At 36.8% G+C, this 26,700-nt stretch overlaps 2 protein-coding genes and 1 long non-coding RNA gene across 6 annotated transcripts in view; 2 read left to right on the top strand and 1 right to left on the bottom strand.

The window, feature by feature from the left end:
* LOC134795739 (uncharacterized) overlaps positions 1–26,700 on the bottom strand; it is a 246,170-nt gene that overhangs the window by 26,302 nt on the left and 193,168 nt on the right. The gene's annotated exons all lie outside the window — the stretch shown is intronic.
* LOC134795644 (uncharacterized) overlaps positions 1–26,700 on the top strand; it is a 439,378-nt gene that overhangs the window by 386,217 nt on the left and 26,461 nt on the right. For all 4 annotated transcript variants that reach the window (XM_063767547.1, XM_063767546.1, XM_063767545.1 and 1 more), the window contains exon 11: positions 25,425–25,519. In XM_063767547.1, coding sequence (XP_063623617.1) covers positions 25,425–25,519 — 95 coding nt within the window. The remainder of the gene's footprint in view (positions 1–25,424; positions 25,520–26,700) is intronic.
* LOC134795882 (vacuolar protein sorting-associated protein 16 homolog) lies at positions 2,438–3,483 on the top strand. Its single transcript, XM_063767812.1, has 3 exons — positions 2,438–2,639; positions 2,935–3,081; positions 3,430–3,483. The coding sequence occupies exons 1-3, from the start codon at positions 2,469–2,471 to the stop codon at positions 3,481–3,483; spliced, it is 372 nt and encodes a 123-aa protein (XP_063623882.1). The 5' UTR covers positions 2,438–2,468.

Here is a 26,700-nt window from a genome sequence, read left to right as displayed (position 1 = left end):
TATTCGGTTATTTTTCGGGCATAACCGTAACCGAAACTGGTTATGAAGTTCGGCCGGTTATTGCATTCCCTACAGGGCAAGCTATGCTGGCGCCATCTGCTAAATACTTTGATCGGCCAACCCCATTTGTGGCGTTTTCCTTGGATATGACACCGTAGGATTGTGAACCCGTTAGTTTATAATCTAACGTAGGTTAGGTTAGGTTAGATTGTAATCTCCCTACGGTCCGTTTATAATTTAACTAGCGATATTATAAACTGACGACTGACGAGTGTTTACAATTTTACGGTGACATATAATTATATTGCCTAATCCCACTGCGACCTCTCGATAAAATCATGGATTCGTCAATCGATAAATTAATATTCTCCCAGGACTATACAATTCAGTCATTCTATGATTAAAATAACTAAACAATGAATCTAAATTGTCCTGTCCAAACCTTAACCATCTAAACATAATTAAAAATCTGTTACGCGAAATATAAAATGTACGAACTATATCTTTCTATTTTCGCACCGTGAACCACGTTCGATGTGTTGCCTCCCTGTCACACTTACGTACGAATTTACAAGTGCGACAGAGAGGCAATACGTCGAACGCGTTTTGCGATTGGTCTTGGTGTAGGTGCGTCAAGGTACGTATTTTTACGTAGCTGGCGTACTTAAATAAAGATGCGTTATTAGAAAGCGTGTCCTTGGCAAGTGTTGCCAACATAACGCATTTCATGTCAAATCTAGCGGATTAGAATAAATCGTATCCCACCCATGACTCGTGGGATTGGGGATTGGAAAGCGCTCAGGCCCGGTGTATTTGCCTTTCTTTTGCTAGAATAATACGCAAGAGCGATAGAGAGGCAAATAGACGATCGAACGATAGAAATTGTTCGCGGTAGCTTACCCCCAGGTCGAGTCAAAGGGCCTACCGAGAAACACTAAAATCGAAATTTCGTTGTCTGCCTCTCTATCACTCTTAAAGAGGCAGATAACTACATTTTTCAATTACCTATATAAAGTTTTAGCATTTTTTTAGCACATTTCAAAATTATCTAGCATATTTCTGGCATAATCTAGAATCTAGACATAAGTCTGGTATTTTTTCAAATTCCGAGTTGGCAACACCGTGGAAGAAAAGGGAAACCACTGATACCAGTCGCAAGAGAAAACAAACGAGCGTCGGCACGTTTTTGCTATGGCGGTGTATTAAAAATTGTTTAATTGTGAAAAGACTATCTGTGACGGTTCTGTGTCTGTGTATTAAGTGCCAGGAACCTCGGAACATTAAATTGAAGCATCAACAAGAGCGGGGGCTCTGCCCCTGACCACCTTTGGAGCCGGCTTCCATCACGAGGCGGTTAGCAACAGGTACCTACTGTGTTATTTGTTTGTGTAAGTACCTAGTTGATGATATGTAATTGCCTGAACATATATATCTATGGGTTGGTGATAGGTAATTAAATTAAAATAATAGTTGTTAACAGAATAATTATTTAATTTTGTTCTATACTAAAATCATTCATTTTCATTAAAGATGTTCGTCAAATCTATTATCCATTTATAAGTTTAAATGGTAGGCTTGTCTGGGGAAGAATGTGTCGCGGCCATTTTGACGTGAAATGTGATTTGCTAATTTGCAAATGATTAAAAACCGGCCAAATGCGAGTCGGACTCGCGCACGGAGGGTTCCGCACCATCAAAAAACATAGAGCAAAAAGATCCCTTAAATATTTATTTTATTTTATTTTTAGTATTTGTTGTTATAGCGGCAACTGAGATACATCATTTGTGAAAATTTCAACTGTCTAGCTATCGCGGTTCATGAGATACAGCCTGGTGACAGACGGACGGACGGACGGACAGCGAAGTCTTAGTAACAGAGTCCCGTTTTTTACCCTTTGGGTACGGAACCCTAAAAAACTGACTGATTAAAGGCTTCGTCACACAGGCGCGTTTTCCGGGCGGGGCGTGAGCGTTTTATATGTAAAAGCGGATGGATAGGAATCATTCTAGATTATATCTTCATAATTTTTCATACTTAAAAACACTGAATTAATAAAATTATACTAATGCAGCAGGTGCCCAAAATATAATAAGCAGACAGGTGGTTATCTACCTTGTTTGGTTGATACCTTGCTATTAACAATTAGCATAAACATTGTCAGAAATGATTAAATTGTAAAAAGTCTCAACTGAGCTGGCATCTTTCTTGCCACCATACACTTACTATAAGTATATATTAGAAAGGGAATATACTATTAGAAAGGGAGTACTGCCATATCCTTAGCACCATCCCATAGGTGCCATTTTAGATATGAAATTTAGCTTAGAGTCTATTCGGAAAGAGAAGAATAGTGAAACATATAAAAAATAACTACAAATGTATTTTACATAACTGAAACCATTTTTTTATTTTTTGTTACAATTTAAATTCTTTAAGTAATATTTTACAGGCGTTTAGAAATTTACAACATGAACTGGTCCATGGATGAGGGCCTAGACAACATGATCATCAGTGGAGCCCTGTACGGAGTGCCTATTGCTGTGGTGCGGGACCGGAAGCAGTTTGGCAGGATTGCAACCACTGCCAAACCTGTCATAACAATTTACAACTGTGTAGGGAATGTTATATCAAAGATTTTGGTAAGTAATTTATTTAATATCTAAATTCCCTTTTAAAAATATTGTTAACAGTAAGTTAAAAATGTTGTTAACCACACATTTTCAAGTGTCCTGTTAACCTCTGTATTCTTATATCCCTGATCCTTAATCCCTAAATAATATTAGAAATGCTAAAGAGGTACCTACTCTCAGTCTGTCTGTTTTCACGCTTAAACATCTGAATCAATTAGCATATTACACAAATGAAAAATGCCTTTACAAGGATTTGACCCAGGCATTGTAGTTTGAAACATACCATCATCTGTGATATTTGCAGTGGAACAGCGGAGTCCTGGTCCACATGGGCTGGTCGGACGGGGAGCAGCTGCTGTGTGTGCAGGAGAGCGGAGATGTGCTCGTTTATGACATGTTTGGCGCCTACCAGAAGACATTCAATATGGGGCAAGAAATTAGGGACACTAAGGTACCTATCATATTCTACTTATACATAAGGATATATTTATGTGTGGGTGTGGGGTAAGTGTGGCTGGCCTTTACAACTTTAATTTGAATTAGATATTTCTATGAACAAAAAAAAATACTTAGCTAAACACACTGAATTTACCTAAATGGACTACTGTGTTTATGTAGAAATAACTATATAAAATAAAATGACTCGATTTTATTACTCTTTACTTAACTAAGAATGTACTAGAATGAATGGTACTTATATAATGCACAGTTATACTCGTATTATATGTGCCGATGCATTTTTCCTCCCCTACTCTACTATTATATTCCCTACTATATTGTTTATACTGTTTGTGAACAGGTCAGCAAAGCACAGCTGTTCCCAAATAGGACTGGCTCTAACACCAACCGCTGAGCAACATCTCCGAGCCCAAAGTCAGGCCCGTACCAGATCAGCCACGTAAGTTGTTCAATTTGTTATATTTATTAAAATAAAAAGTGTAATATAACATTTATTTTTATGTTCAACTTGTTTTTAGGGTACCCCAAAACAAAAGGAAACAACTAAACCCTTATAGGATAACTATATTGTCCGTCCGTCCGTCTGTCTGTCAACGTACAATTATCCTTATTACAATAATCCGTACTATGAATATTTTAAACATACTAGAAAGTTAAATGGTGGGGACTAGAGACAGGTTTATTCCTATACACAACTTGTTCTGTGCGTGGCTTCTCTTGTTTCTATGTATACCTGGCAGTACTGAAAGAGAATGAGCTAAGTATTTATTATTTATGACTGTGACTGTTTTAGATTCAATTTGTTTACCCCAAAATCAAGCAAACTTACTATCCGGTATCACAGAATAAATAATAGTATTATCATACAGAACGGCCACGCACCGCCCCGCCCCGACTCTCATTACCTCGCCCCGCGACATGAATTTTTATCATTTTATTTGTTATGAAATGGAATTTTGATGTTTAATTATAGTAAGTCGGTTTGCTGCTGACGACACATATTGCTGATTTTTGACAGGAAGTACCACTCGGAAAATTTTGATGTTCTGGCAAATAGTAGACCAGTCGGTCATAACCATACGATCCGAAAAAACTCTAGGGGTGTCACTACTTAACAATCGCAAAAAAAAATATTGAACTTTTAATTTTGTCCTAGTTTTCTATTTTTTATGACAATAAAAAAACATTTAAAGTGAAAAACTGTCACAATGTCACAAATAGGATGTTGATACTTAGCATAAATATTCGTCACTAGAAGAGGTAGCCATAAAAAAAAACAACAGGTTGCACTCCGGGAGTGCCGACAGAAGTGAAAACTCAATGACTAGTCCAAAATGTCTGCAGCACTATGTATAATTGATCCATCCTCCTTTCTATTGAAAAACTTTAGTTACGAAATTGCTGGTCGCAGGTTGTTGGTGAGCTTGTTTAAAATTTGAAATTCAAATTTATAGCGTTAATTGTTTAAAATTCGAATAGAAATTGTAAAGTTACCTTGCAGACCTCGCATCTTAATATATTTGGTCATGATATTTTGAGTTTTATTCACCAGTACTAGAGTTCACTTTTATTAGCGATATCATCAAGATGTCGCTTTATTGAATTATGTCATTGAGTTTTTCTTTATTGATTTAAATGCCATCTAAATGAGTGGCCATCTAAACCTTACGGTCACATGATCGCCTTACGGTCACGTGATCGCCTTACGCTGTCTTGAGTTTATCATTTTTTCCCCACCTCAAAAAGTGCCCAGCGCCGCTACAGAAGTTTTCACTTCAAAAAAACAGTCTGTTTAACGCAAGGGCCGATTTACTATGGAAAGCCGACTATGGCCTTTATACGATTTTATGATCTTTTGTTACTTTTTAAAATAACCATTGCCAATTGTTTCAGATGACGACACAGAGACTGTAAGGAACGTTTGTCTTATGCTTCTGGCATATGTCAGAAACGTATCGCCGGCTCGAAAACGGAAAGGCGCAGTGGCTCTGAAGTTTTCTCGCGCGGAAATATGCGACGGATTTTTCAAACAAGTGTCATCAGAAGCACATGTCATTAGCTACATAATCGAGAAGAGAGAACAATACAAATAGAAGTGGACTATGCAACCATTTGTTATTTTACTATTTTTTGTTACTATTCGTACACTCAGTATTTTTTTGTATTTGTCTATTATTCTTTTGGAACATATGTACACCCTTAAAACATGTCTTAAATCAGAAATAATAGTAACACAATTTACAATTACAGAAGTAACAAGTGAATGTCATTATTGTTTTAGTCACTAGAGTCCTAGATCAGTCAACAGAGTGATCACTACCTGTGAGCGTCTATCAAATGGTGTTCTTATGTTGTAGAATCCCAATTGGATAAAAACCCACAGATCATTACATTCTTCGGGATAGCAAGCTCCGGTTGATTGGTATATTTTAAAGACACAGTCTATGGCAGTTACAAGTTTTTCGAAACGGTAAACAGTTTCGTTGACGACAACGTATGCAGCGTTTACATTCGAGATTAAAAAAATACCCAGTAGTTACCACTATCTTAGTTTGGTGGTAAAAGGTGGGGAAAAAAATCCCAGTAGTTACCACTGGTAACAACGTGGTGGTAACTAGTGGGAATAAGCCTTGATCTTAAGCATAGTATTAATATAGTACTTTTGTTTGTAATAGGTATTAAAATAATGGTCAACAATAATCTGTCATAAAATGTTGTAAAATAATACAGTTTCAAACTGATTAGTTTATGTTAGTTTGTTTGTAATATTTCTATTGACATAAACATTGGAAACACTCAAATGCATATTTTTTTCTAATAGCTCACTTCAATTAGCAGTCCTTTACCTAAAAAAATTGTATCGTACTTGAATAGGTTTGCTTAAATAGGTACTTAATATTTGTAAAGCTCCAAGTAATTATAAGTTAATGCGGTTTTTTACTTTATTAAATTGAAGAATCATGCAAAACTACGTTTACGTAATCTGCCATGTAATTCTCTAAGCAATGTCGTTCCAAAACTCCAATACCTCGTCGTTCCGAAATCCATACTTGCATTGATATTAAACCTAAAATTTGTTGTCAATGATGTTGATAGGAGAATATCATGGCTGGACAGGTGCGATAATGGCTCAGGATCAGTAAATAAAATGTCATCCTACGTATGTTGATAAGTTGGCCAGGTACCGTACCGTATAATATTTATTGTACTATTATCGTGTGTCCTAATAGGTCTACATAGTAGCTTTGTATAATTATAATGGTATAGGGAGTATTACTGCAATGTTCTGCCGCCAGAGTGCAGCACTAGCACAAACTGTAAACCATATAAGAGTAGCTTATAATATACTATGCCGTAAACAGTTTTTAGACCAGTTTTCACAGATTATTTGTTACGAACAAATATGACATTGATGCATCGAGGAGGTTTGTTTACTGTTTGTTCTAGTGGCGCCCCCCACGCAGTTTTGCGTAATATTGCCTATTATACTTAATACTTACACTAGATAATATTTATGCTGGTCAGTTGTCGTACTGATTTGGGTTCTAGCCTCCCGAGTCCCGCTTGTCATTTTTGCAGTTTTGAATTTGGAACCTTGTAGGTACCTATTTTATTTTAATCTAAAATTCGATTTGGATTAAAGCCTTTATAAAGGCCTCAGGGACTCAGGAGGCTAGAGTCTGATGAGCGAAAAAAATGAGTTTTGACATGACAATAGTATCAACCTTCAAGTTAGTTCCTTTACCTACCACGACTCATGTTTTTTCGCACAAACTCTTAATAATTGTGTTTTACGTATGTACATACACTGTGACAGGTACTGTACTTGCTCAGGCAAAGTATATAACGGTGCGGCCTATGTATGTATGTATCGACAGGTACCGTAATTGCTCAGGCAAAGTATATAATGGTGCGGCCTACGTATACTTAAACGTATGCCTGACAGGTAACTTACTGGCTCAGATCCAGTGTATAATAGAACATCCTACGTACGTAGCGTAGATATGCCGGTGAGGTACCGTACTGATTCTTGTCCAGTATATAATGGAATATCCCACGTATGTAGTACAGTCGTCATCAGATATATCTGAGCGGCCAGCGAGCTCACAAATATCTGAACATGCCTTTATTGTCAAGGTGTTACAGTGCGTGTTCAGACATTTTTGACCACCTCGTCCGCCCCGATATATCTGATGGCGACTGTACTACGTACGTGGGATATTCCATTATATACTGGACCAGAATCAGTACGGTACCTCACCGGCATATCATCGTACGTAGGATGTTCTATTACACACTGGATCTGAGCCAGTAAGTTACCTGTCCGGCATACGTATATACGTAGACCGCACCATTATATACTTTACCTGATCAAGTACGGTACCTGTCCGGCATACGTACATATGTAGGCCGCACCATTATATACTTTACCTGAACAAGTACGGTACCTGTCCGGCATACGTACATACGTAGACCGCACCATTATATACTTTACCTGATCAAGTACGGTACCTCTCCGGCATACGTACATATGTAGGCCGCACCATTATATAGTTTACCTAAACAAGTACGGTACCTGTCCGGCATACGTACATACGTAGACCGCACCATTATATACTTTACTTGATCAAGTACGATACCTGTCCGGCATACGTACATATGTAGACCGCACCATTATATACTTTACCTGATCAAGTACGATACCTGTCCGGCATACGTACATATGTAGGCCGCACAATTATATACTTTACCTGAACAAGTACGGTACCTGTCCGGCACACGTACATACGTAGGCCGCACCGTTATATACTTTACTTGAGCAAGTACAGTACCTGTCCGGCATACGTACATACGTAGGCCGCACCATTATATACTTTACTTGATCAAGTACGGTACCTGTCCGGCATACGTAAATACGTAGGCTGCACCATTATATACTTTACCTGAACAAGTACGTTACCTGTCCGGCATACGTACATACATAGGCCGCACCGTTATATACATTACCTGAGCAAGTACAGTACCTGTCCGGCATACGTACATACGTAGGCCGCACCATTATATACTTTACCTGATCAAGTACGGTACCTGACTGGCATACGTAAATACGTAGGCTGCACCATTATATACGTTACCTGAACAAGTACGTTACCTGTCCGGCATACGTACATACATAGGCCGCACCGTTATATACTTTACCTGCGCAAGTATAGTACCTGTCCGGCATACGTACATACGTGGGCCGCACCATTATGTACTTTACCTGAGCAATTACAGTACCTGTCCGGCATACGTACATACGTAGGCCGCACCATTATATACTTCACCTGAGCAAGTACATTACCTGTCCGGCATACGTACATACGTAGGCCGCACCATTATGTACTTTACCTGAGCAACTACAGTACCTGTCCGGCATACGTATATACGTAGGCCGCACCATTATATACTTTACCTGATCAAGTACGGTACCTGTCCGCCATACGTAAATACGTAGGCTGCACCATTATATACTTTACCTGAACAAGTACGTTACCTGTCCGGCATACGTACATACGTAGGCCGCACCATTATGTACTTTACCTGAGCAACTACAGTACCTGTCCGGCATACGTATATACGTAGGCCGCACCATTATATACTTTACCTGATCAAGTACGGTACCTGTCCGGCATACGGAAATACGTAGGCTGCACCATTATATACTTTACCTGAACAAGTACGTTACCTGTCCAGCATACGTACATACATAGGCCGCACCGTTATATACTATACCTGAGCCAGTACAGTACCTGTCCGGCGTACGTACATACGTAGGCTGCACCATTATATACTTTACCTGAGAAAGTACATTACCTGTCCGGCATACGTACATACGTAGGCCGCACCATTATGTACTTTACCTGAGCAAGTACAGTACCTGTCCGGCATACGTATATACGTAGGCCGCACCATTATGTACTTTACCTGAGCAACTACAGTACCTGTCCGGCATACGTACATACGTAGACCACACTATTATAAACTTTACCTGATCAAGTACGTTACCTGTCCGGCATACGTACATACGTAGGCCGCACCATTATATACTTTACCTAAGCAACTACAGTACCTGTCCGGCATACGTACATACGTAGACCACACCATTATAAACTTTACCTGATCAAGTAGGTTACCTGTCGCCATACGTACATACGTAGGCCGCATCATTATATACTTTACCTAAGCAACTACAGTACCTGTCCGGCATACGTAAATACGTAGGCAATACAATTATTTACTGGACCTGACCCTAACCAAACCTACACATACGTAATATACACCGTGCTTTCATGGATAATTTTGGGCGTATCGACAGCTACTTATTGTAAGTAGCAAACACCCTACCTACTTATTGTACGTAGGAAAACGTGCCAGTGGTAAATTACGTAGCCGTACCAATTACTTTTATCAGTAGCGCGGCTACTTACGCTTAACTACGTACGCAACATTGTGCCGGCTACAAACGTCATGCTGTATCATTTTTCCATGTATTTTCCGTATGCGGGCTACTTAAAATTTTCTCCGTGTGGGGCCCAATACATTCCACGACTGCTGTTTCCAAATTCCAAAGTTTATAAAATTCCCATTCGTTCCCACTGCCTTAAACCACCTTAAACTTGCTTAAACTAAACGCCAATAAATCTATATTACCGTGTCTTACGCTATTCGATTCCAATTCCAAAATTCATTCGTTCATTTTATTCCATTCATTCATTCCGTTCCGCGCTGGAGTGTTTCCTAACTTCGAAATTCAAATCAACGTATGCATTTCAATTTTAGTTTTCACTATTTTCCTTATTGTCACGCGCTTTTAACTTCAAACTTTATTTGAAGGTAATAAAGTTGAGAATGCTTTGATGTTTATTTTAGTATATGTGTTTTATTTGAGTAATATTATGTAGGCAATTCCTCATAACGTGCCGTGGACATATTTGCCTATTCGGGTTTTATTAAAATTGCCTTTCATTTTAAATGCATGAGTTTTTAATACGAAGGTACGCGGCATACATTTTTTTTGCGTACGTATTATTTGCGTTGATATTTATTCTTTGAGTTTTTATTTTAAATTTAACTGACTTCTAGAGCGTGCGACTTTCAATCCGGAGGTCGCGGGTTCAAACCCCGGCTTGTACCAATGCGTTATTCGGAACTTATGTACAAATTATCATTTGATATTTACCAGTCGAGGAAACCGGACTAATCCTAATAAGGTCTAGTTTAACCTCTGTCAAATATGAAAATCTGATCAGTCCAAATGTAAGGTGCAGCGGGACAATTTCGACAGCGGGGTAATTTCAACTAATCGAAATATATTCCATGTCTTACATTATTAACAAGAGTGCCATATATGTCCAGATAGCGAAAAAGATGTGTTGTGTGTGACTCTAGTTAATAATGTGACATGGAAGATATTTTAATTAGTTGAAATTATCCCGCAGTCGAAATTGTCCCTCTGCACCTTATGTCAATTTTTCGAAACGATTGGTCCCAAAGTAAAATTGATTTTGTAGGAAATGGCTGAATATTAAAAAAAACATTCTGTATCTTTTACATTTTCTCAAACATTTTTTACTAAGACCTTAGACCCATTTTAAACTCCATAATTTAACCATAAACCCCCCCGAACGGTCCTTTGGGCTTTGTGTTTTTCTTAATCAAGAACCCTACTTAAATAATTTACAGCAGAAACTTAAACACAAATGAAACTCCCGACGGCCTTACCTTTCTTCAAATATTTAAACAGTCAGCAATAAGTGGGAAAGTAAAAATGCAAACAAAGTTCAACTTTATTTCAAGAAGTGCAAAGTTGATTTTGCAAGTGATGAGGTAAGATACGAGGTTTGGTAAGTGAGTTTATAAAGGCGTTTACCTATTGAAGAAACTCGAATCACTGTAGCAAGTGTTACGCACACCTTAAGTGTGTACGCGGCATTAGGAAAGTACATGATATAGTTTGCCAAAGGACTGTCTCATTTCAATCATAGACAGAGAGAATCATACTATCTTTGTCTTACACTAGTACTAGCACCCAAAAGAAAAGGATGAGTATTAGTTTTCATGGTTCTTACTGACTGACAAATTGATTTGACCAACTATAGAGTGAAAAATAGACAGACATATATATCTGAACAGACATTATATTATTATGTACAGTCTGTTGCAGATATACAGGGTGGAAAGGCACGACGATCCTTTCCGGAAATGGGAGATAGTTTAGCCTAAGCTCTATATTTTCTCCATAGAAACTATGTTAATATGGGCAACCGTTTCTAAATTATGACCTTTTAAACATCCACGCAAAAAACTACTTTGTTCTAACCCTAACAGGTGACAGGGTCAATGAACTTACTTGTAAACAATCAGTATTCGACAGGAAATTATGCTAATTTGTTGCCATCTAACCATTTTTAGGTCTGCTTACAGCACGGTAAGAATCATTGCAGGATTTTCGCTTTCTTAGTGGTTCCACTTGTTCAATACTTGAATGAAATAGTTATGTTATTCCTTAATATTAATAATACTAACCACAACATTTTTTTTTTTTTTTTTTTTTGAGATATGGCAGCCTCGTGGGCCTTTGCCAAAGTCAATTGGGAACCACAACATTGTTTACAACGACAGTTCAAATGGTGACATTGACAACCACTCAAAAGTACGCAATCGTCTTATAAATATCTCTGGTTTCCTTGACTGATAAAAAGGTTTCAGTTTCTTAACACGTTTCACAAAATTATTTTCGAATAATTGGAAACTATCTAAAATAATTAAAAATAACAAGTAGGTTGTGTTAGTTGCACCAAATGAACTTGCAAAAATTAAATACTAAGAATAAATCAAGAATAAATACTTCTTAAATACCTAACTAACAAACCTTCTTGCGTGGTAGGAAATAGACAAGACGTCTGATGTTTGAAATTAAATTTTCATTGAACTATACTTATTGAATGTCATATTCTTCAAATAAAAATGTTAGATGCTCCTGGCTATTTAAATTTGTGGGGCTGTGTAAAAGATATGGTGTACCAAACCAAACGGAATGTGAAACTGCGGACGAAATGAGACAAAGGCTAATTGGTGCTTTCTGCGGAGGATAAATGACGAAGAGCATACACTATATCGCACGTGCATCGACATACTCGGGTACGGGCTGCGGCGGCGTTGTAATACACGGAGGTACATTTGAACACCGTATGTGAAAAGAAGATAGTATTAAATATTGGAAAAAAGTAATTATCTAAGAAAGTAATAAAATTGTTTGTAATATTTTTGCATGCATTTGATTTATTTGACATTTATGCGTCATTCATACATCATTGCGATACTGTCAACGATCGGAAAAAAGTGTAAAGTCCCGAGCTTTCCCGACGGAGATCCTTAATCTAGCCGTCATGTGCACATGCTATAGGGTTATCACCACAGTTAAAAAGTAGTATTTTTGCAATTTTTATTTTTTACTCAATTAACGATTCTTACCATTAGTCTCTGTATCACTTAAACGACCTAATACTTCCGGGAAGGATCGTCGTGCCTTTCCACCCTGTTTAAAAAAACAGAATTAGATAGAATGGCCTGGCATTTACCTATTGTTTATTTAAAATATGGGATAATAATACAGACGTTCAGGAATCAATTGATCATACTTTGAATAATACACTGGACTCCATTTTCCTTTATATTATTCAGTAATATGTATCTGCTTCCTATTGAAACTTACTTACCTTACGGTAAGGTTTCAATTTCTTTTTGTCTAGTTTCAGGCACTAACTTTAAAATCACATTGATAAAATCTACGTTTCCAATGCTATATTACATTTCGAATTTATATTAATTACATTAATCGAGCCCAATTATTTATTAAGGATCAAAGGATACCGATTTGATTCGGAAACCGATTGGGACATTTTTCTAGTACCCTAAAAGCATTAGAAAAATATATGTCTGTGTTCAAACGAAACCTTTTCCACGTCTCGTTGACTGGAACTCGGTTTTGGGCTTGTTAAAATGCCTTTGAAAGTACAGAAATGTTGTTTAATAATGAGCACAGATGTTTTCAGTAATTAGGTATACATTGTGTTTTGTTTATTTTCTATTTTACAAGCTTTTACAGGATGTCCAGCGATAAATAAATAAGTCGTACCTACATATAAACTAAAAATATTTACTTTTACGAAAAGAAGATGAATACGGATTTCATTGTCTTCGAAATAATATTTACTAAATGTCTGCATTCGCTGTATCCTGCGGTTTCATTGTTTTCGATAAAAATGATCGTCTTTCCTGTAGACATTTTAAAAGTTAACAACTTGGATAAATTTTACTAAAGCTTCCATCACACAGCTTTTACGAATGGAAACGTTTCCACATGCCTGTACATGCCATGTATTTATTATCTCCACAAGAAGAAGCATAACCTTAACCCGTGCCAAAAAAGGTTTTGACCCAGTGAAACGTGCTATTTTGAAAGGTAAATAAGATTGCAAAGCTCCGGCTTGTTCAATAAAGCATAGCACGTTAGCACAGAAAATTAAATTAACTTAATTAGTAAAAATGTGGTGTCAAAAATTGCTTGCTGGAGGAACCTATTTTGGGAGATAAAAGCGAACAAATTTATATTTAAGGAACTTTATTTATTACTAAAATCTTGCCTATGCAATGTTAGTGGCTTAATCTAAACTTATGACCTCTGTGTGAACCTCTAACTTGATTTGACGACACCTAATGGTAGAACTTAGCTCAGTGGACGGCGGGGCCGCTTAATAGGTCCAGAATAAAGCTTCACACAGAATTCTACTTATTTAAGAACTAAATTATCGTAACTCTAAATTCGATGTACCAGGATTTTCAAATGTCTTTATGCTACTTTAATGGTTGCTCATAGTTTTAAATTCACTCTACACTTTACAGCTGGTGCTGATGCCCTACAAAATTAAAACATGGAAAGGACCGACCTCAGGATGAAAACCTTCCTCAGACGCTGCGGGGTGTCAGGCTGGTTTCCCCGAGAAGGCTAGAAGCTGAGCGGAGATGTAGAGCTCAGGGGCCGCGCACGTGGTACCAAGACGACGTGGCAGAGGCAGATGGGATGCTTAATTCCTCGATCCAGGAGGTCTCCCAAACAATATTCATAAATTGACTTCCAAGCTTTTGAAATGATGAAATAAATTTAATTTAAATTTAATTTAAATTCCCGGCTCCTGTAAACCGAGAAAAGGTTATATTAGCCGATGCCCTTTATGGCCGCTAGAGAAGAAACGAAACAATTGTAAATTTAGCTCACCGCACTGAAAGCTGCTAAGACTTCTGGCGGAGCGCTCCCTTCCCTCGAGCAGGAGTCACTCTGCAAAGAACCAAAACCTGGTTAAGAACAAACCCACAACGTTTCGCGCCATTGTGGAGTTGATCACCACGAAATTTAATTAGTACTCACTCAGTGGAGCTTCCGAAGGACTCAAGCTGTTTCCATCTTTCGGACCACCATGTCGAAAGTGTGGTCTTCCCATGAATTGTGCTCTTGCGAGCGAGTGTCCCCAGAGGGGTTCCCAAATCAAATGTGCAAATCATTCTCGAATGAACTCCTCCAATATGGAGGTCCCTGAGGGCCTAACAAAAGTAGGGTGGCAGTCCCTTGAAGACACAAATCCTTCGAAAATTCTGTCTGAATTGTCTAGACAATTTCACTCCTGAGCCTAAGAAATATATTTTTATCATTAAATCTAATATTGTTTCATTCCAGAGCCACTTTGTAAGTCTGTAATTTCTATGTTTTGTTTTATATCAAAATTATTTTTTATCTGAAAAAACATACCTAAATCATACAAAGTTTTCCTGGAGTGACAATATAAATATCTCAAGTTTTATTTATTTTTACTCGTATGACAACCCCGGCAACAGATAAGCATCTAGAGGTGCATCTGAATGCAACAGATTATGCAAAGAAGTGCAATTAATATAGTTCGTTTCGGACACTGTTAAAAACGTTGAAATAAGAAAAAGTATTTTTCTTTTAATTATGAATCATATCAATAACACTTAATATAAATTTAGAAAAATGTACTACGTTACACCAGGTATCTTGAAAATATATAGCAAAAAAACTTATTCTTCTAGTTGATTTCTGTGAATACAAAGGTATACCGGATGGGTGTGGCCTGTAACACGAGCAAAAATGTATATACTCCTCAAACTTACTAACATTTGTTCAGCGCCTTTTAAAAATTATGAAGTTTTTAGACTTCCTATTTTTCATACAAATTAAATATTATCTTCAATGTACGCTGTCATCAGTGTGATTGACGTTGCTTGTCACGCTTTAAACACAACAAAATTCGAGGTACATTACGTCTTAGAATAAACTTTGAAGTGTTATAAAAATCAAAATACAAGTTATTTTTAAAAGATGCAAATATCAAATATCAAATATGAAATATAAACATTTATTCAGCAAATAGGCCACAAGGGCACTTTTACACGTCAACATTGAATTTACATACAAGCAAAAATAATAACAAGACATTAACAATTTTATAAAATACAACTAACAATTCAAACTAACGTATTACAATTACTTAGAGATGTATATGGTCTCTTAATGTCGAATTACATAAAAAATACAGATACAAAAAAAATCTATAATATTTAGAGGTGTAAATGTCTCTAGGTGTCAGAACTATAAGATTTTATAGTTTATCAAATTATCCTTAGAGATGTATAGGGTCTCCAAGAGTCAATATCCTGTATAATTAACACATTAATTAAGAGAAAAGAAGCATACGAGAGCAGAATGAGGCGTCTCACTGTAATTAATTAATAAAAATAAAGTTACTAAGTATAATAGCTCGTGTAAGCTTAAACAGACCAGTCTCCACAAACAGCCTAGCAAATGTTGGGTAGTTCGAGAAGTACAGCCTACAGTTTAAATTTTTGCTCGTGTTACAAGCCACACCCGGTAGAATATACCTTCCAACCGCTTCAGAAGAATGATAAAGAAGAATGGTGTTGGGTTATGAATAAAAGATACATTAGAATATGACACACCCTTAACACCTTTATTAAAAACAGATGGAGGTCAATTCTGATTTAGGAATTTGTTATGGTTTTGATATGACCTAGACGATCGTTTTGGTGATTGGCCAGCATCTCACGCACGACTTCACTTCACTTCGCATGCACCAATCAGCGCGAGCCATCTTCAAGGTCGTATCGAAACCAGTTCAATCCCGTAACAAATTGATAAATCAGAATTGGGATGCAGACATGTTTTATATTTCACTTTTAAGGATAATTTCCACGCTTTTCAGTCTTATGCGTTAATCATAAACGTCTGTTTATGATTAACGCGGCATATTTCGTTGAAAACCATTTATTTATCCCTTTACGACATTTTGACATCTGTGTTTATTAAAAAGAAATGAAATGAACTTAGAAACAGAGGTTTGCTCGGTTTTATGAATATAAATTTACTTTCTATTTTTTGCTACCGAAGCCGGCAATCAACTCTATTGACAGTTCCACCAATTTTATCACCCAACGCCAAAACGCCGCGCAAAAATGTTTTTTAGAAATGACCTTAGCGCTCAAGTTTTCCCACGTTGCTCGAGTTTTCTGTGTATCCCTCTTCGCTTTGTATAGGTAATATCGAGTGAGTTGACTTCTCAAGAGAACCGATGTAAAATGAGCTTGACTTTCGTTACAAGTATTCATAACTATTTATTGTCCCAAATATAGTCTGTGCGGAAAGAGAAGGGTCATAGAATGTATTGGTTCCCTTATATTTCACGACTCTTCTCTTTTCGCACAGACTCTACATATATTTTTACAGTAATAAGTATATAACATAATACACAGAAATAAAAAGTTCAAAGAATGTCAACTTTTATTTAAGACAGCATATTGTACCTATTTCTTTATGATGCTAGTTACTGATTTTTTACTGGATTAATTTTAATTATTATTTGAATATCTCCAAATGAAAAGGTACAAGAACACCAGAGTGAAAAGAGAAGACCTAGTAGTCGGAGCAACCACCTACAAAGGTGTGGATCTTTTTAGGTACCTTGGTTGCACAGTAACTGATACCAACCGGAGGGAGGAAGAGATAGATATCCGAATCCAAAACGCCCTAAGATGCTCGGCAGCGCTCCATCGAGTCTTAGTGTTCAAGCTGATCAGTAGACCGACCAAGATTCGAGTCTACAAGACTGTAATTAGACCAATTTTGATGTATGGGTGTGAAGCTTGGACGCTGACTCAGAAAGAAGAGAGCAAGCTCTTAGTGGCGGAGAGGAAAATCTGGCGGAAGATTCTGGGGCCTATCAGAGAGGAAGATGGGACTTGGAGGCGAAGGAAAAATAGGGAGCTAGAGGAGCTTGTTGCGATGCCCAATATAATTCGCGAGATCAAAGCCACACGACTCCGCTGGCTCGGTCACCTGGAGAGAATGGGGGAGGATCGTGCTGTGAGAAGAGCGTATGTGGGGCACCCGGGCGGAAAACGTCCTTCGGGGCGTCCCGCTGGAGTGACGAAGCCCAAAAAGACCTGTCCGCCCTCGGAATACCCAACTGGCGTGAAGTGGCGCAGAATAGGGCAGAGTGGCGCTCTCTTATGTCAGAGGCCAAGATCCTCTTTGGGTCACTGAGCCAGTGATGTATGTATGTATGTATTATTCGATAGTTTAATTATAACCATTTTTTTATTAAGCTCCAAACTTCTTCACGAGTCTCCTTAAAAAAACACGTCCTTTTGAAATGGCCTAATATCGCGCTCAAGATTTACAGTAGGTATGAATGTATGTATGTACATACATATTAAGTACAACACGTTGAAATCTGAAATATGTATTCTTCGAATATGCCCTAAAATGGAGTTGATTTTTTAAGGACTTTTACGCAGATGTTATGAATTCATACCAACTTTAACTCAAGACTGGCCTACGCTCGGTATACATTTGGAATGAATCCCAGAAAGGCGGACAACGCGACCGATAAACCATCCACGATTTACGAGAGCCGAATGAGTCGTTAATTTGCCAACGAGATAAAAAGTCGCCGCAGATAAAAAAGTTTCCAGATAACTTACACACGAGGGAATAAACTCTCAGTTTTAGGGGACTTACGTACTGAAGTGTTGTCTTAATACGTTTGCTTGGGCATGATTTTATAAGCAACGATTTATCACGACAAACGCTTTAACGCTGTCTGTACTTTTCTTACGACAGACAACTAATACTCATCGAGACAATTCTAAGAACCCCTAACACAATTAGGTTGCGTTGTTTCATCACGGAGTTCCTATGGCCACCTCCTGTCTAAATCATCAGATCAGTTCGACAGTACCATATTATTGTATTGTCATCAGAACTACATACAGCTGCCAATTTTCATGACGCTACGATCCTTGGAAGATGGTTAAATTAGTTACCTTAGATTCCATTACATGTTACTTACATACAGGTCGACCTAATAAAAGCTTGTTAATAAAGATAAAGAATGTAGTTATTTATATATATATGCCTTTAAAAACTTAAGGCTATTTTCACACCAATAACAAATAAAAAAAACTAAACAGTTTTTTGCAGAAAGTGTCTTAATTCTTTCTTCCATACATCTTTTGGGTTATAGAATGTACGATATAGATTAAGTTATGCATTTTTATCCGTACGGCAAAATTAAAGTTCCTGGCGTGAAGTGGCGCAGAATAGGGCAGAGTGGCGCTCTCTTATGTCAGAGGCCAAGATCCTCTTTGGGTCACTGAGCCAGTGATGTATGTATGTATGTATGTAATTAAATTACATCAAAATAAACACCTATTATAACAAAAGCCAACTGATATAACCTACTGATAAAAAAATGTTACTATAGTATAGACGAATTCCTTAATGACAAATATTTAAATAGACTAGACACTCAATTAGATGGGACAAATACTATTATAATTAATGAGAATAAATTTAAATGTATGTAATTAAATTCTTTAATACCATTATTCATTAATCTTTAGTACTACATATTAAGATGTTACAAAATATAACGTAAGTATAGAAATAAGTCATTGTAATGCCCTCACAGGGTAGCATGTACTATTCCTAAGATATATAATTAACACCATGTATTCTTATGCATCACTGTACTGTACATGTATACAATAAATAAACAATAAACAATAACACTTTACTTCTACCGCGTCTTTCTCCAGTAAATTTGAGTCGATAATACCTAGTAGGCTAGTACATATGTAGTGCATAATTGTTTTCCATCGTATTTTCTCGGAAACGTTCGTATTTGTCATGCTACTTCAGTCAACCTCAGTACTTTTTGTACCGAGACTGACTGAAATAGCAAGATACGTTCGTACGTTTCCGTGAAAATATGATGGAAAATAATTATGCACAACATCTGTACTCGAGCTAAACTCAGGCCATTCCGATAATACCAGTGTCCGATAGCTAGCAGTTACGCGCGCTCTGTTATTTACTAAATTACCTACCCCTCGAACTACGGATGGCTTTCAGCGGTATCTAAAAAGTGGTGTTTTTAATATATCAAAACCTTAACAGATTCAAAAATCAGAATTTGATTTTAGTTTTCCTAGTTTTTTAGGACTTTTATCAAACAAACATGACCTGACGTGTTTGGTTCTATCTGAAAATCGTTTAAAATCCTGCAAAGTGTTCAGTTTCAGCAAAATCTGCATGTTGGTAAACGAAATATTTTCCAACTGAAAAAGTAGGCAGAAAAACATTTCAATCAAACTCTTCTTCTTCGTCGTAACCTCATGACTGAGGGTCGTGACCGCCATAAGTTGCGTTTTCTTGGATTGCTCTCCAACCTGGCCGATCTTCTGCCTTCCGCATAGAGCCCTGGAACTTGGACTTGACTTGACTTGACTTGAACTTGAATAAACTCTGGACGACCGAAAAAACCGTCTTAGGGTCGGCTCTTCTCGTCAAACCCCGCCATACTCTTTGGTTCTGGATCGTCGTGTCATGGACTTGAGTTTTCTTTATGTCTTTGTTGATAACGGACATCCAAGTTTGAAGGGGTCTCCCGTGCTTCCTCGGACCGGTGTTTATACTTACTGAGGACTGTTCTGGTCATGTGATCGTTGGGTCTCCTCATTACGTGTCTACTAAAAAAACTGCCTGTGAAGCGTGAAATAGTATTAACATTCGTGTTTTGTGGATCCCTAAAATGCGTCGTAAATATCCGGTCAGTCCAGCTGAAGCAGCCAATACATCTTTATTCCCGCGCGTTACACATTAACGGGTATCGCCTCATATAATAATAAAATACGAGTTGAGCGTTAAGCGCGCTCTATTGCGTGCGTTTACGCCGATAGATCACTTCCAGACAGAATTGTGGATAGTCTGTTCGGAAACTCGCACAAACTCTAGTAGAAGGGACATTTATAGGAAGAAAAATAAAAAGGTAGAGTTAAGACCAAGATAAGTCTGCAACTATTTTCATTAACACGGGCTTTTGGCTCGAATTCTACAGCTGAACTGAAGTAGATGTGGCTGTACAGTCAGCAGCAGAAGTTGCTAAGCGGGCCAGGCGTTCAAAATGATCTTGACGCGACTTTATTGTTAAGAGAATAAGAGGCGTGTCAAGGTAATTTTGAACACCTCGCCCGCTTAGCAACTTCTGCTGCTGACTGTACCTACGGAAATAAACTGTCCTACTTGGGGTCACGATTTCTTCTACAATCAACAACTCTTTGCTTTTGAAATAAGGAATTATATTCGGACTATAAAAATTGACCACATTTTGACTTAACACGTTATAATGCAATGCTTGAATATCGTTTAAGCTTTTGAAGCACAATATATTACTAAAGGTATGTTATTCAACTAATTTAGAAAGTACATAACTTACATTTCAAAAACTTTTTTTATTATATTTTTTATTTCTATCACGATCAGTTTTACATTTTTATTTGATTATTCGTATAATTGTTTTTGCTATAATTTTTTTTAATATTAATTATTCAATTAATATTGGTTTGTGGTATTTTCTAAACAATGAATTGGTTTATTAGAACATCTTAAAAACTACTTACAAAAATTGCGAAAATCTTACCCTAAACTAAAAACTAACAATCAAAAACTAAACTTATATCTTTATCTTTAAGATTATGATTGTTGTAAAAAATCATGCAGTTTTAATAAGAATTTGTGAAGCTAATCCAATTTTATTTTAAATCAAAAACGATATACACAAAATCTTATCAATTCAAGTACTATCACCAAAGACATATGTAACTTCGTATAAGACGAATAAAGTCTAAGGAAAAAACGTGCCTCGGAATTGAAGCAAAAGTCATTCTCGAATAGATGGCGCACACACCTTTAGCCTATCCTCGGCTAGATGGCGTGACGACACCGTTTCATATTTAACAATTTTAACACATAGATATCAGTGAATGAACATGGATCAAAATGATATAAAAATAATAAAATCATTTATCCATATATATACATGTTTTGATAACTCTATACGTTTTCATTTTGAGTTTTAGTCGTGTGTCGATAGATGGCAGTAAATTTACAGTGACTACAAAATTTACAATGACAGGACCCCTCTATACTATCTATTCTTTTTGCTATCACATAAATAAAGTTAATCACAACAAAGTGAACGATAAAATCCGTCGTTATTATTTAAAGGAGTGTTAAATCCGACATAAAGTAAAACAAATGACTGCAGCAAGACACGTTACACCAACATAAACAAGTCGCGTACAACATATAAGTTCGATAATGTGCAACATAACTTGTAGAAATGTTGTCGTAAAGCGAAGTGCTTGGAGCTTTGTTTGGGCTAAAATTGTTGTATACGATGCAGTTTACGTGACACTATATTATCTACTATATGACGTTGTAAAATACTGAAATGTGTAGTATTGTGTAGGTTATTTATAGGATTTTGTAAATTCGTGATAACTTTGCAACCGAAATACAAAGGACTTTATGAAAATTAATTTAAGCTTTTGTTTTTCCTACATAATCGCCTCTTTTTTGGATATATATAAACTTAGGCTACAAATCGAATCAATCGAAATCGATTAGACCTCCATTAATCGAAAGATGACCAGTAGTTTGAATGATAACGGTCTCAAACATGCATATGATGCATAATCAGCATGCATATGCTAGCGCAATTGGGTAGTTATAAAGTCTGTATATATTTAAATTGGGCTTCGCTTAATTTTGTTATACATATTATATAAATCACCCTCTCATTTTCAACTATGTATTTTTAATTTACGTACATACTAATACATATGTAACCGCGTTCCACAGCTAGGTACGAGAACTTCCCATTTCGAATGTTAAAATGTACCAACATACACAATTACACACAACACGTGGAGAAGGATTATAACTAATGTATAATTAACTTTAAGTTTCACGAACAAGTTTTAAGTCCGGAACCCTAAACACGAACCTTGAAACTAATATTACACAAACACTAAATAAACTACCTTTTGGTAAACTTGATAACATATTTTAAAACCGTAAAATTATACTTAGTCCAAAAGCTCCCAACTATGACCATTTTATATTGTAGAATATTTTCGTTGATGTGGGTATTATTGAAGTTTAGTAGGCATATGGCTAATTAATTTTCGTTTCATTATTTTTTGAAATATTAAATAACAAATAACAGAAATAAATAACTACGCATAAAACGAATTTCAAAATAATTAACTGTAATAACTATCCCCCTGCGGCATGGTGCCGTAGATGCTGGCAGCATTTCCTCGCTGTATCGCAATACTTATTCTTTGTGCGAGAAAGCTGCCAATGCCTAATCCTAATTATTTGTTTATACTATGGAGATAAAATGGTTGGTTTTACAGGATCAGTTTATGCAAATTTACAAAAAAAATACCTCTTTTCCTAAGTACCTACTTTTACCTTAATAGTCCCTCAAGTGGTTACGAAGACTTCGGATAAGACGGTGCTTAAGGATTAGGTATGCCTTTTATCGTAGTATTTAGGTGCTAGAAACGGACCCGTTACTCGTTTAAGTGAGATTAGACTAGCTAGCTGCGAGCTGAATTATATTGGACATTGTAGAAATCGCTTAGAAGTTGTATAAATGTATTTATCAAAAAATTGTTAAGTTATTAACGAACTTGCTTTATGAGCACAAATGTGCAAGTTTCGTAAAATTTCAAAGAAGTTAAAAAGCTCTCGGAAATTTCAGGAAATTATGCAATGTGGAAATTTCGCAAGTTCGGAAATTTTTCGACGGTACCTACATGAGTATAGTTATGACTTATGAGTCATGTTGAAAGTCCGAAATATTCCCCAATGTGCCAAACTTATCCTACACAACACAGACACGTGTGCTGGTAACTAGTATATAGGAGTTCCATAGTACGGTAATTCTGGGGCGCTCCAGGGGTTAATCAACAAAAAAGAACACAACTAAAACCGGCCTGACATCTTCAAATAAACCAGACCCATGAAAAGTCTCATTACATAAAGACCGTAGGTAGTTAGGTACTCGACGAGGCAATCGTTCAATGCGCCCCGAAGGCGAAATGATGCGAAAATATACCGCAAACGTTTATGACGAGAAACGTCTAAAATATGTTGACTTACATGTGCCTGTGCCTTACAGATTTTAACTAGTATTTACTTAGTAGGTACTTATAGGGTTTCCGGAATAAGATACCATTTTATTTGCGGCCGTTTATTTAATAATCAGAGATCGGACAGATTGGCGTCATTGCTCGCAATAATGTGGACATGACTCCAAATTTGATTAAAGAATTAATCATTTAATTTTTTTTTTCCTGACATTTAATTTTGTTCCTTATAGTCAATAAATAGGACTTAAATATATTTTTGATATAAAAAAATGAGCACCTACAGAAAATTTGGAAACCGTACTGATTATTTTCTTTAATAAATTTACATTATAAGAAATCTTTGTGTTATTTATTGATTAGGAATCAAAATTAAGCCTCAGGTAAGAAATTAATTAAATGATTAATTTTTTTTTTTTTTTTAATTTATTTACTCAATAAAAAATACACAGTAATCCATTACACATATTTTTTCGCCAAACTGCATGACAGTTCTGCAGACATTTAATCAATTTTGGAGTCATGTCCACATTATTGCGAGTAATGACGCAAATTTGTCCGATCTCTGTTAATAATATTACTTTGTTATGGTAACGATTTTAAACGTCATTGCAAATGACGTCATCATCAGGTTTAACCATGTTGAATTGTATATATGACATCCTATTTAATGGCAAAGCTTAGCCTTTAAAAATGTAGGACATAGCAAAAATATTTAACATAAGAGTAGAGTGAGCACTGAGAAGTAATAAGCCAAATTACTGCGCCCCGGCCAAGACTCGTTAGGGATGTCAAACGTAGCTATCCGGACTTTAAACGTGTGCGAAGGCAAAGCTGTTTACTTTTAAAGATTAAAATTAAACCTGAAATAACATACCTATGTAATCTTAATACTTATCCTTGAGTTATTTCTAAATTAAAAAGTATATTCATATAAGTTATGAACTTCTAACCATTTATTCATTTTCTCTGAGCTTATTTTTACTGATATTGATAAGTAGGATATTTAGAATATAATGAAATTGTTATTTTTACAGTTGTTTGAAAGATTAACTTATCTATGCATGCGTAAGGACGGTAACAACATCCATATGGGCCCTTTAACATTGTGTTATTGTTTAAAGAAATCTGCACTGTAGAGTGTACTTGAAAACCTCGGCAGACAGCCGTAGAGTTCGTGGTAGGAAATGTGGGGACAGCTTTCTCATACAATTTGGCGGTGCGGAGCGATCCGCACGGACGATCCGCGTGACACTAAAACCAGCCTTACATTCCTAGATGTTCGGCAATAACGGCTCTTGTGACGAACGTGTCACTTTGTGCAGACAAATATCGCATAAGTACATCGCTTTTTTCCTCAAATAAATATTATATTGTTTTTAATGGTGTGTGATTTTGAGTAGATTTCTGCTACATAAGTAGATAAATATCATGATCAAGTGGATTAATTCTCTGGAGTTAGATTTATGATTCCTCTGTATCTGTAAATATAATATAATGCCATACGATTAAATAAAATTATGATATTACGATTTTCGGCCTTGCAAAATGGCTTCTAAGGATATTAGCGTCGGGTCACAGCGACCTATATTTATCATCATTTTCTGTCATTATTAGTATAGGTAGGTATAAATCTAAAAATAAATAAGATGTGCTGATATCAGATATGATGGCTAATGATCTAACATTTGTCCGCAGCCCAATCGTGCACGGACGTGAAGCAAGCGTTGTTCAGCGGCTATTGTTACCTCTTCTCCGGCTACCCGCGGGCCTCGTGGGCCACCGCCAAACAAGTGAGTACTTAGAGTATATAGTCTAATCCTAAAAGTTGTTTAGTATGCGTGCTGAGGTCAGTTCACTGGCTGTTAACAAGTCAACTTATCAGAACGTGGACGAGTGCGATTTGTCACGTGATGTTTGATTTGGCTAGCAGTCTGTATGGTTAGACAACATTCGATGCATTTGAAATTCAGTTATTTAAGCGTTTTTCGAAGCATCATTGTTGATAACTCCTGTTTTACAGAAGACTATTAGTTTTAACATTGACGTATATCACAGGACTGGCCTTACGGGCACTAAAAATGGTACTAGTGCAGTGGCGTCACTCACGAATTCGAGCAAATCGTGCAGTCTAACGCAACTAGTTGCGAACAATCGCGGGCGTGATGCGAACTCATCAACCAATCGCGTTGTAGCGGTGTCACATCGCTGTACTGGCCCCATTCATGTCCCATTCTTATTGCCCGTAAAGGCAGTCCTGAGATATAAGTCAATGAGTTTTAAGAGATTGTATCTACAGACAGAGATACTTTTTAGGGTTCCGTACCCAAAGGGTAAAACGGGACCCTATTACTAAGACTTCGCTGTCCGTCCGTCCGTCCGTCCGTCCGTCCGTCCGTCCGTCCGTCCGTCCGTCCGTCCGTCCGTCCGTCCGTCTGTCACCAGGCTGTATCTCACGAAGCGTGATAGCTAGACAGTTGAAATTTTCACAGATGATGTATTTCTGTTGCCGCTATAACAACAAATACTAAAAACAGAATAAAATAAAGATTTAAATGGGGCTCCCATACAACAAACGTGATTTTTGACCAAAGTTAAGCAACGTCGGGAGTGGTCAGTACTTGGATGGGTGACCGTTTTTTTTTGTATTTTATTTCGTTTTTTTTTTGTTTTTTTTTTTTTGCATTATGGTACGGAACCCTTCGTGCGCGAGTCCGACTCGCACTTACCCGGTTTTTTTTTTTCAATTAAGACAATTCACTTATTAAAAAATTTACAATACGGATTGTCTTTACATACACTTCGTGGTCATAGTAGTAGTATAGATAGAAATATCAAAATTGGTGTTCAGAGTCTTTAATATCAGACTTTAGTGTCAGACTTAGGTATGAAACATAAAAAGGCTCCATTTAAGAGACTCAAAAGGGTAGTTTCTTCTAATTGAATTGTATTTTCAAATTGAGACAAAAATGTC

The sequence above is a fragment of the Cydia splendana genome, chromosome 12 (genome assembly GCF_910591565.1).
Source record: "Cydia splendana chromosome 12, ilCydSple1.2, whole genome shotgun sequence".
NCBI lineage: Eukaryota > Metazoa > Arthropoda > Insecta > Lepidoptera > Tortricidae > Cydia > Cydia splendana.
The sequence above is the reverse complement of the archived record's forward strand: the minus strand, read 5'-3'. Positions and strand labels throughout refer to the sequence as shown.

Coding starts and splice junctions, on each gene's coding strand:
- LOC134795882 (XM_063767812.1), top strand. CDS start 2,469: ATGAACTGGTCCATGGATGAGGGCCTAGACAACATGATCATCAGTGGA. Junction 2,640..2,934: donor ATGTTATATCAAAGATTTTG/GTAAGTAATTTA, acceptor TGATATTTGCAG/TGGAACAGCGGAGTCCTGGT. Junction 3,082..3,429: donor AAGAAATTAGGGACACTAAG/GTACCTATCATA, acceptor GTTTGTGAACAG/GTCAGCAAAGCACAGCTGTT.